Source organism: Carcharodon carcharias, chromosome 18 (assembly GCF_017639515.1).
Source record: "Carcharodon carcharias isolate sCarCar2 chromosome 18, sCarCar2.pri, whole genome shotgun sequence".
Classification (NCBI taxonomy): Eukaryota; Metazoa; Chordata; class Chondrichthyes; order Lamniformes; family Lamnidae; genus Carcharodon; species Carcharodon carcharias.
The window spans coordinates 95,717,354-95,729,808 of NC_054484.1; the positions used below are offsets into that span (position 1 = coordinate 95,717,354).

General features: G+C 41.2%; 1 protein-coding gene across 2 annotated transcripts in view; it reads right to left on the reverse strand.

Moving 5' to 3' along the window:
* LOC121290750 (RCC1 and BTB domain-containing protein 2-like) overlaps nt 1–12,455 on the reverse strand; it is a 71,113-nt gene that overhangs the window by 8,093 nt on the left and 50,565 nt on the right. For both annotated transcript variants that reach the window (XM_041211629.1, XM_041211630.1), the window contains exons 9-11: nt 8,128–8,254; nt 6,962–7,095; nt 1,140–1,270 (exon numbers count right to left, since the gene is read on the reverse strand). In XM_041211629.1, the coding sequence (XP_041067563.1) occupies nt 1,140–1,270; nt 6,962–7,095; nt 8,128–8,254 (392 nt within the window). The remainder of the gene's footprint in view (nt 1–1,139; nt 1,271–6,961; nt 7,096–8,127; nt 8,255–12,455) is intronic.

The window sequence follows — 12,455 nt, forward strand, 5'->3', positions numbered from 1 at the left end:
ATGATCTTATGGGGCAGAGGGCATGGCTGAGGTACTAAATTAGCACTTTGCATCAATCTTCACTAGAGAAGAGAATGCTGGGAATGTAGCAGTAAAGGAGGTGGTGGTAGCAATATTGGATAGGACAAAAATAAAGTAGTAGTAGTACTTAAAAGGTTAAGGATCCTCAAAGTAGAAAAGTCACACCATCCAGATGGGATGGATCCTAGGTTACTGAGGGAAGAAAAGGGAGACTCCGGCCACAATCTTCCATTCCTCCTTGGGAGTGGTGCCAGTGAACTAGAGGATTTTACACCCCTGATCAAAGAAAAAGGAAAAAATTACAGGCCAGTCAGCCTAATGTCAGTGGTGGGGAAACTTTTAGAGACAATATTACTGGAATTTAGAAAAATAGGAGCAAATAAATGAATGTCAGAACGGATTTATTAAAGGAAAATCATGTTTGATTAATTTGATTGAGTTCTTTGATGAAATAATGGAGAGGGTAAATGAGGGTAGTGCAGTTGATGTTATGTCTATGTCTTTTTATTTCAAAATGCATTTGTTTGATTATATATCAATAACTAGGACTTGAGTATACAGGCCATAACTTCATACTCCACAAGGGACATGAAACAATAGTGTGGAGGATAGTGACAGAATGCAGGAGTACATACAGAGACTGCTGAAATGGGCAGACATGACCAATGCAACTTAATGAGAAAAACATGAGATGACACATTCTAGTAGGAAGAATTATAGAGGTGAAATAAACTAAGTGGTACAATTTTAAAGGGGGTGCAGGAACAGAGAGAACCAGAAATATATATATACAAATACTTGAAGGTGACAAGACAAGAGGTGAAATGAGGGAATGATCTTTCCATGCAACAAGTTACAATGATCTAGAATTCACTGCCTGAAATGGTGGGGGAAACAGATTTAATAGCAGCTTTCAAATACAATATGGCAAATACTGGAAGGGAAAAAAATGTTAGGGCTCTAGAGAAAGAGCGTGTACAGGCATAGTAGGCCAAATAGCCTCCATCTTTGTTAGGTCATATCATGATAGCCTGAACTGATTGGACATTTACTTTCCAAACGCATCAAAGCAAGGAGGGGGTTCCTTTAGCATGCATATTTTGTTCTCATTCTCCTACCTTTGCCTGATATTTCACTGCAGCCGACAGTAAAGTTATGGCATTCTCCACAGAAATACCCTGTTTAATAGTCTGCTCACAAAGGTTTTTTAAGCTGTTCTCTCCGTAAAGTGCTGCCAAATCCAAAAGGCCTGCAAGGTAAAAAGCAATAATATTTTCAAACACGAGTGTCTTGAGAAAAAGCACTTTCTTGCTTTTAAAATCTAAACTAAGACCATTTAAATCAAGATTTTTAAAAGAATATTTTATCATATATTTGCATATATTAAAGATGGGTGTACCTCTGTACATAGCATAATTGTGCATCATCGAGATCAGTAGAAATCTGCAGCCTTACAGCAGGGTGACTAATGTATTTCAACTGCTGCAATCACATGAGTCACAACACACTCATGGATGACTGCAACTAGTCCTGGATTAACAGCAATTTCCACCAGCTAAACAGACTGAAGCCATTTTCTTCAGCCCTTGCTATATGCTTCATACTTCCCATAAACAGTTCCAACCCACTATCACAGGTTGAACCAGGCCTGCCTGGGACATGTTTCAAAGTTAAAGGCACTATATAAATACAAGTTATTATTGTAAATCATAAACATCAACAGATCCCCTAATGCCTACAGTGTAACCATGGTAACAATCAACGACATTCCCATTTACTCTATAAAAAAATGCACCTGGGTAAGAAGTGTCTCTCACAATTTTAACTTCATTTGGCCCATTCTCATTCTGAGACTCAAAGCTGAAGTGTGATCTATATAGCCCAGCAACCGCAACAGTCCATCACTAGCCTGGGTGGATGGGCTGAGAAGCCATCACATCCATAGCCACACCATAGATGACAAACCTGAAATTCTACTGGCAGAAGCCACTTGGCTTTGCCACAAATGGTTCCTCCTGCCAGGAACTGCCAGTGAAACTCCTCAGGGATGACTAGGCATAAAATATGCAGCTCATAAAATTTCTTTCACACCTGTTCCCAGTTGGTATGGTATCAACCTTTCCTTTTACTATCCTAGCCACTCTTACACTGCTGTTCACAGGTGGGTGTCCCAGGCAGAGTGGCACTTCACTACATCATCTTGAGCAATACCTCCAGAGCTGCCTCGGGAAAAGCAGACGCCCACACATTTTTCAAGTTTATTCTAAGTTTCTGTCAGGGGGTTGTGAATCTTTGGAATTCTCTTCCTCAGAAAGTGGTAGGGGCAGGGTCAATGAATATTTTTAAGGCAGAGTTAGATAGATTCGTGACTAACAAGGGAGTCAAAAGTTATTGGAGGACGGCGATATATGGAGTTGAGGCTACAATCAGATCAACCATGATCTTATTGAAAGGCGGAGCAGACTCGAGGGGTTGAAAAGCCTACTCCGGCTCATAATTCGTAGGTTTGTACGTTTGTGACTAATAAGTTCCCTTTAAGAGCAGCCGGAAGCCTTTTTATAGCTGCTGGCAACCCAACAGCCCATTCGTGTCCCTCAACCGCAATGCACTCCTAATATGACAAGCATTTAGTTCTGGGAATGCTGCAAAATATTAAACAAGGTAGCTTCATGTCACAATGTTAGTCTTCTGTTTCCAGTGCCATGTTGAGAATTGCGTACGGTTCTCCATGATGCCATTGAGGAAGCAAGACCTCCAAGATGAATATCCATGGAGCTACATTGGAGGAGCATTGAGTGATCAATGTTATCATAAGCAGCAGTTGAAAATTACATAGAATATACAGTACAGCAACAGGCCATTCAACCCAACTAGTCTGTGCTGGTGTTCATACTCCACAAGTCTCCTCCCTTTCCACCTATCAGATCTCACCTTTGAGGCATATCTTTTTATTCCTTTTTCTCTAATGTATTCATCCTTTCAAAGTGTTCCTTTTGAAATTATCTAAGCTATTCACCTCAGCCACTTCCTGTGGTAGTGAGTTCCAGGAGATGCAAGTTCAAATCCCACTGCTGCAGCTGCAGAACTTAAGTTCAGTTCACTAAAATCAATCTGAAATAAAAGGCTATTATTAAAATGGTGACGATGAAACTATCAGTTTGTTGTAAAAACCCATCTGATTCACTAAGGTATTTTAAAGAAGGAAACCTGCCATAGTGGTCTGGTCTGACCTAAATGTAACTCCAGACACATAACGATATGGTTGACTCTTAGCTGACCTCCAAAATGGCCAACCAAGCCACTCAGTTGTATCAAAACCATTACAAAAAATGACACTAATAATAAAATCAATTTACTATCCAACATCGACCTAGGCAAACATGACAAAGGCACATCCAATCCAGTCAACCCTGCAAGGTCCTCCTCACATCTGGGGATTTGTGCCAAAATTGGGACAGTGGTCTCACAGACGAGATAAGCAACCCAATAGTCACAATTACAGAATAATACCTTACAGCTAATGTCCCAGATTCCTCCATCACCATCCCTGGATACATCCTGATCCACCAGCAGGACAGATCCAGTGGCAACGACGTAGTCAGGAGATAGTAGCCCTCTGAGTCGTCAACATTGACTCTGGACTCCATGAAGCCTCATAGCATCAGGTCAAGCATGGGCAAGAAAACCTGCTGATTACCATCTACTGCCCTCCTTCAACTGATGAGTCAGTACTCCATGCTAAACACCGCTTGAAAGAAGCACTGAAGATAGCAAGGTCACAGAATGCAATCAGGCGGTGGGGGGGGAGGTTGTGGGGGGACCTAGTTCTTTATTCATCTACAACACTCTGTAATTAGCTTGCTTGATTTTGGCAATGAATGGAATGTATTTCTCTTGAACTCTGTTGATTACCTTTTAAAAGGATTTCGTACTGTTTTTCTGTCTCTATTTTTCAAGATTTTCTCCAGTTTACCTTCTTTAGTTCCACCCTCATTTCCTTGTAGTTTGCTCTTTTATAATCTATCACCTTAGTTTTGTCCTATTTATACCATTCATGATCCTAATTTTGAAATTTTTAAAAATTTACTATGTTGTGATCACTGCTACTAAAATGCTCTCCTACTCCTCCTATCTGTTCTGGTTCAAAATCCATTACAAGATTCAACAGTGATTAGTGATTATTTTGTTGCTGGGATATTTACATAGAGTGAAAAATAAGAGAGTCCTGTATACAGTAACCAATATCAGATTCCCTTTTCTCCTTTTGATACTTTTTCCCACCAGTTTATTTGGAGGTAGTTGAAATCTCCCATAATTATTTTATTTTCTGCCTGCTACTCACCTTATAAGTTTGCCTACAAAAGTGGAAGGGAATTGGAGTAAGAACAAATTTGGTGGTCTATAGTGTACCCTTATTAGGGTGATGGATCCCTCATCTTTTAATCAATCCGTATAGATTTGTATCTATCATGCCACTAGATACATCCCTTTTCTACTACTGCTATTTTGTTATTTATAAATAGTACATCTGCTCCACCTCCCCTACTTCCTCAAATGTGTTACATCCTGCAATATTTAGTTTCCAATCTCATTCTTTATGTGCTCAGGATTCAGTCATCCCTACTATAGCTGGACCTTGTCTAAATGACTGCCTCCAGTTCATAATTTTGTGTTCAATATTACTTACATTGCTGCAACTACAGTTTTTAGTAGTTATTTTACCATATCCCATCACTGTCCATTCATTATATCCTTATCTCTTCCTTTAGATTGTCCTTTATTGTCTTTTCCAAATGTTTATTGTTATGTTCTGTATTTCTAGCCATTTCCTTGCCCCCAGGTTATTAATTTAAAGTCTTACTTACAGCCCTCATTATCGTTTCCGCTAGAACCTTGATCCCAGCCCAGTTCAGGGACATTCTGCCCCAATGGTACAGTCCCTGCTTGTCCCAATCCTGATGCCACTTTCCAATTAAATGGACCCCCTCCTTCCCCATTACTTCTTAGCCACATGTTGGGATTTTCTAAGATGGATACACAGGATTACACAGGGCATACGGGAAAGAAACAGGCCAATCAGCCCAACCAAAATATGCTGATGCTCCACTCGAGCCTCCTCCCACATTTCCTCATCCATATCCACCATTTTAACTGCCTATTCCCTTCTCCCTCAGCTTTCTTTTATCAAGAGAAGAGACCAAGCCTGTCAATCCTTTCCTGATACATATATCCACACATTTCTGGTAACATTCTGGTAAATCTTCTCTGCACCGTCTCTGGTGCCTCTATATCCTTTTTATTTGGTTTATGTTTCTGCCCTGAACGGAGCGTTGTAACTTTCCTTTCTTCCTGCTCATTAAAACTGCACCTGACACAGCAAGTGCTGCCTGAAAAAAGAAACCCCAGAATAGCACCTGAACCACAATCAAAAGGAAGCTGCCATAAATCTTCCTCGCAAAGGCAGGAACACTCTTGAGGAGTGGCTGTGGGATGGTCTGTACCTGATCCAAGGGCACTTCTTTGATTCGGGGAACTTGGTTAACTGGCTGCTGCAGGGCTCGCACTGGGACCTGGTGGTGGACATCGGTGTGGACCTAAGCAGTGCCCCTCCACCCCAAGTGTTTGCAGCTGTCTGGCCTGACCAGCTCCTCGTCTTTCTTCACTGTCGCCATCCACATTCACTTTGACTACTCAGCTGGCCATCAACACTTCAAGAACGTGGCTGTGCACTGGGCTGAGGCTGAAGGCCTGTTCTGGGGTACTGCTGCAGGATATAAACTGGCTGAGCGAGCAAAAGGCCATGTGGAGAATGTGGATATCATCAGATTGAGGGACTGGCAGCTCACTCTACACTAAACAATATTTTACAAAAATTCAGGTAGTTGTGAAAGCTGGAAGTGTTGAAACTGAAGTTAAATTTTGGCACACTCAACACATGCGCAGTAATAACATCGACTGCTAAATTGAAAATTGAGGTCGTAGCTGACAATATTATTCAGGAAAGTTCCCTATTTTTAAAACCACTCAAACAAAAAGTCATTATAAGAACACGCTATAAGCGGAGAATATCTGCAGTTTAAAAGCTAGTTAACATCTGTATGCAGTTGCAGGCTATGGCCACTGGGTGGAGATGCAGAGCAATTTTTTTCATCATCTAAATGGCATTACCATTGCTGATGCCCCATCAACATCCTGAAGGTCACCGTCGACCAAAGTCTTAATGGAACCAGCCATACAAATACTGCGGCTAAAAGAGCAGGTCAGGTGTTGGGATTTCTGCAGCAAGTAACTCACCTGCTGATTCCCTAAAACCTGTCCACCATTATAAGGCCCATGTCAGGAATGTGATGGAATACTCTCCTGGATGGGTACAGGTACAGAAACATTAAAGAGGCTCAATCCTATCCAGGATAAAGCAACCCATCTGACTGGCACCCTATCCACTACCTTAAAACATTCACTCCTTCCAGCCCCAGTGCAGGGGCAGCAGTGTGTACCATCTACAACATACACTGCAGCAACTCACCAAGGCTTCTTCCAGCCCCATGACCTCTCCCATCTAGATGAACAAGGGCAGCAGACACATAGGAACCCCACCACTTGCATGCACCCCTCTAAAACACACATACCCTGGCTTAGAAATACATCATTATTCCTTCACTGTTGCTGTGTCGGAACCTCCGTCCTTTGGAACTGACAAAGTTATATTGGGCTCAAACGTTAATTCTGTTCCTCTCTCCACAGATGCTGCCAGACCTGCTGAGTTTTTCCAACAATATAAACATACCACTACTATGGCAACTCTGAAAAATGATATTTTTATCCTCCCTAAAAGCCAATCTTTAGCAGAATATCTATGGTTCTAATTTTCCACACTTGTGTGTGTGTGACATTACATAATTCAAATTTGCATATCTGTTAAATAGCCAGTGTACAGTACCTATCGCATCCTCGGGAGGTAGGCTGACAGAGTCTGTGTACAAATATTCTAGAAAGGCACGGTACACTGGATAGCTAAACTGGTCAATCTCAATCACCTCATCATCATGGAGCATGGATCGGAAGTGTTCACACCTGCGCAATTGATACGACAATAACATTTTTTAATAAAGCAGTCTGCCGATCTGAACCTACAACATAAAAGAGTACCTTTACATCACATCTTAATAGCTTTACATGTATTTTCTAGATCTACATTTTTTGGGGGCGGCAGAGGTGTTAACTTCTTGGAAGACAACACAACTTTCAGAAAAATCCATCATAAGTGTAGAGGTAAGTAAGGTCAATGAATTGTGGAGAAGGACAAGAATACAAGTTCAACCACTGTAAAGTTATTGCCTATCTGGCAAGTAGTCCACATGTACTATTGACATACAAAGAATCAATGTGGTCTGGGGTTGGGGAAGGACGTATAAACAAATATAACAAGTTTCATTCATGCTATGCTTTCAACATGGTAAAATGTCCCAAAACGCTTCACAGAAGATAACTTAGACAAAAGTGAATACTGAGCTAAAGAAGGGGACATTGGAACAGATAGCTAAATGCTTGGTCAAAGAGGTTGGATATAAGCAACATCTTATAGGAAGAGAGGGGTGGAGAGGCAAAGGGGGTTTGGGGAGGGAATTCCAGATCTGCTCTCCTAAATGATTGAAGGCACAGTTGCCAAAATGGGATGAAGGGTTGTGCCAGAGGCCAGAATTGAAGGAAAGCAGAGTTCTCAAGTGAACTGTAGGGCTGGGGAGAGTAACTGAGATAGGAAGTGGCAAGGCCATGGAAGAATTTGAACACTAGAATGCAAATTTTAAAGCCCAAACGATCATATCTGCAGACCAGAAGGGCTTCACACAGTACACGAGACTGAAGATATATTAAAACTGAATTCGTTATGGGGAACAAGTGGGTTGAGTATTCCAAATAAATCAAATCTGCAGAATTTTCCCTGAAAGATCATTGAGAAACCTTTTAAAACAGGGGATCGCACTCAGATTTTAAAATAGTTCTGAACATAAAAGAAACGTCTCATCAATTTTCACAGTGAACTATTTCTTACACTTGTTAACAATTCCTCACATGAATGGGTCTCTAAAGATTTTGAGCCACTACCTTATTTTGAGAACAGCTTTGTGAGCATGAATAACCTTTCCATCCACGAGAAACTTTAGGTCCGAGGTTTCCATGCTGTCAAACTCTTTCTTCATTGATTGTGCCACTGTCAAGTGATTGTCACTTTCTACAATGTCAAAAGAACAGACACAAATTAGATTGGGGAAAAGGAGAATAGAAGTAGTGAAGGAAAGAATAAGGAACAAAATTAACTTGATTATACTGTTTTATAAAACAATAACATATAGGTATTGATTTTTTTTTTAAATCCAATGATCATGGGGACCACTCAAAATGCAACACTATTTTTGAAATACCTTTCACATCTTCGTTCCCCTGTTTTGTGTGCAAATGTTTTAAAATAAAATTGTTTTCCCAGGACATTTGCTGAAATAAAATTCACTTTCAATATGTTTACCAATACTCTAATTGAGCACAACATATAACTGATTACAGGGATAAGCCCTTCAAGTGGTGCATGTGTACCATGGGCCACTCTTACAAGTACAAACGAACAGGCCTTGCATAGCAAAAGAAATTTAAAGGTACACTGGTCCTGAGTATTGTAGGAAAGGATCGCTTCTTCTCTCTGCTCTCTCCAGCACTGAGCCTCTTGGCCTGGTCTCTTGCTTCAAAGTCTATTTATCTACCTTTTTAGTTGCAGGGCCACACAAAGGTTCTCTTATTGGGAAAAGTTAATTGTTTAAAATTGAGATTTGATCCAGGTTTTTCCACACAGACAGAAAGTGCATCAAGGATTCTCGGGGGAAAGACTGAATTGCACAGAAACTACAGCTCATAAACAGGCCCTGCAGCCTAAACACTCCATGTTGATGTTTATCTACCCTGCCAGAAGTTGCCATTTCCTCTCCTCCAAACACCGATCTAATCAATTTGTGGACGTTGACACGGCCTGTTGCACTACCGTAGCTTTGCTGGAGGCACAACGGAAACTCTGCTTATGTTCAGGGCTTTTCCCTGCATTTCCAGCAAAATTACAGCAAGGGACAGCTCAGAGATTCATGGCCATAATCCCTGCTACAAATCGCCAACCACAGTCTCACAACCAACTGCATAAAAAAAAGCTCTTCCTGCTCTCTGTCAATAAATCCTTATGTTTAATCTGAAATCAATGTCCTCCTCATTCTAGACCCCTCCTGGAAACTGAGGAATGTCATGATTTATTTCACAATTAAGGAAGATCACAATTGGTGCAAGATGAAACACTAGTCCCTCAGAGTTCACAATCTCAGCTAGGTCCCAGTGCAAGGAACAGAGTGGAAGGCCAGTAAAGTACTGGCTGTTCTTGCACACGATCCGACTGGTGGGACCTGGAAGCAAGTCTTCCACCTGCTTTTTCCACTTGGACAAGCCTGGAGCATGAAGCCAGCAGATCCAGCAGGGAGGAAAGTCACTGTTTAAAACAATCAAGAAAATCTAATTTTTTTACTCATAAAACAAATTTGACACTAAAGATTACATAATATAAATGATACATCCGACTGAAGGTGTCTTTTTTTGAGAAATGATTTCAATGCAGTCAACACCTGCATGTTCTTACATCTCTTCAAAGAGACTATGGCGTGAAGGATTCTATTTCTGACAATGGCTGAAATTTATTATAAGCAAATTGTAAGCAATAACACGATTATAATTAACTAATTCCCAATTGTAACCATGTTCAATATAGTAATAAATCATTTTTATTAACACTCTGAGTACTGTGGTGTTTGTTTCTCCAGGTTCTGTAAAGCTGCACACTTTTATAATGCGAATAACTCAATGTCTTCTAGACACAGCTTTCAGTTAGCAAAAACTATTTTATATAATGCTTTTTTTTTAATTCATTCTTAGGATACAAAGTCACTGGCAAGACTCACACTTACTTATTGTCTATCCCTAGTTAATCTTTAGGAAATGATGGCGAGTCTTCTTTTTGAACTGTTGCAGTCCTCCCACAGCGCTGCTTTTAGGTATGGAGTTCCAGAATTTTCACCCAATGAGGATGAAGAAACAGTGATATAAATGTCCAGGTCAGGACTATGTGCATGAGAACCAACAGTGACTACTCTTCAAAAAGAATGAATTGGCTTTGAAGTGCTTTGGGATGTGATGTGAAAACAAGCTTGTTCTTAAATTGTCACAGCGGGAGATTTGTTTGTCCTTGAATCCAACAGAGTAAGAATTAAAAATACAATTGCGCTAGACAATGACTGTCTCCAATAAAAGACCTATCTCCCCCTTATAAACTTTAATGGGACTACTACCACCACAACCCTACCAATTTGTGAATGGTCACCACCGACCAGAAGCTTAAGTGGACCAGCTATGTCAACAAGGGCTGGAACTTCTGCCTTGCCCTTATCACCTCAATTGTGATACAATCACCTAAGGTGAGTCCTTAAAGTCTCTCCAAGACTCAGGTCAGAACTGTGATGGAATATTCCCCACTCACCTGGATGGCAACAACATTCAGCAGTCTTTAGCACCATCCACAACTAAGCAGTTCACTTGACTGGTGCCCCTGCCAATGGATTCAATACCCACCCCCTGGGTATTGAGTCCAGTGGCACAAGGTTCAATTATCCAAGTTACCACAGCCCTGAATTTACTGGGTCAGCTTCTTCAAAGCCAAGGGACATCAATGTGCCAGCCCTACTCCTGCTCTCCCTCCTTCATTGGGCTGGGAAATGGTGACCTATTTATGCCCATCCATCTCCTACGTTGTCAGATCCATGTATTCACCTATTGAAAAGACTCATTCATAATTTGCTTATAAACTCCCAACTCCTTCACCGTTGGTCCTTATGACATGTTGCTTTCAGGCTAATGAATCACTTCCTTTCCCCTTACTTTCAATGTTCTTGTTCCCAACAAATTGATCATATTCCATCTTATCATTTACAACCAGGATGGGAGGAGTGTGCAGGTTCTCTGGCCACAATATGCCACAGGTCACACCATAAGTGTAAATGTTTAATTTACTCACAAAAATGACAACTGTTTACCTTTGCTACTGCCAGACATCTTTCAATAAACTCAGAATAATTGATTTATTATGAAACAAAAGTTTTTTTTAAAAAACAAGTTGCAAAACTGCTTAACATATAATTTGTAATCGGGAAGTATAATCGTGACACGCATACAAAAAAGGACAAGACAAATAAGGTCTCTGCAGAGGTTGGCGTAATGGAACACTATGAAAAGGTTAAATTTCGAAAAGGTCTTGCACCATCAATTCGGTGTCCCTGCGTGTGAATATAGAGCACCGGTCACAGTAATACAGATGAGTTATTCGGAGATGAGCACTTTCTGGCTGAAGGTGAACACCCACTCTGGACTGCAGGCGAGAGAGAGAGAGAGAGAGAGACCGGGAGAGAGAGAGCGGGAGAGAGAGAGAGACCGGGAGAGAGAGAGAGACCGGGAGAGAGAGAGAGACCGGGAGAGAGAGAGAGACCGGGAGAGAGAGAGAGACCGGGAGAGAGAGAGAGACCGGGAGAGAGAGAGAGACCGGGAGAGAGAGACCGGGAGAGAGAGACCGGGGAGAGAGAGACCGGGAAAGAGAGACCGGGAGAGAGAGAGCGACAGAGAGAGAAGAGCAATCTTCCTTCACAGTTCACTCCCAAGGCACGCACATATAGTTCACAAAAACATGTTCAGACAGAACCTCCGCCAGGCCCGATTTTTCAGCCAATCAGCAGGAGCCCACAGCCTGGTAGGAGTAGTTTTATATTTTAACTCAAGTAAACAAAATAATTCTCATATCCTCAGGAGTCTTGCTCATCATTTAGATGAGGTCATGAGATTTTTTGGAAAAATCAGCTTGCTCAGACTAGAGCGAACTTGTAACTTTAAAAAAAAATCAGGAGAGTGTCCAAATAATTTAATTCCCTTCCAATTTTGTAAAAAGCAGATAGTCTTTCGAGATATGGATTCCTAACACAATACGCTCTCCTCTCCCATCTTCATTCCCTCAACTAGGAGGGACACAAACCTAAGTGAATCTGGCAGACAACTGGCCTCAATGTCAGTTACTAGATGTAGTTTCACTGTGCAAAGCATGAGCATATTTTGCTCCACAGCCAGAGCATTCTATCGTTTCGGGTCATCCTGGATTTCTCACCGACATATTGCCCCTTAGCAAAAACACAACATCAGTTTCCATCTGTAGACCGACAACACCCAGCCTGACCTCACCAATGCCTTTTTCGATTTCTCCTTAATCTAAATTATCACACAGCTGTCTGACATCCGGTACTGGATGAGCAAAAAATTTCTTCCGATTAAATACTGGGAAGGTCTAAGCCATTGACTTTATCCCCACCACA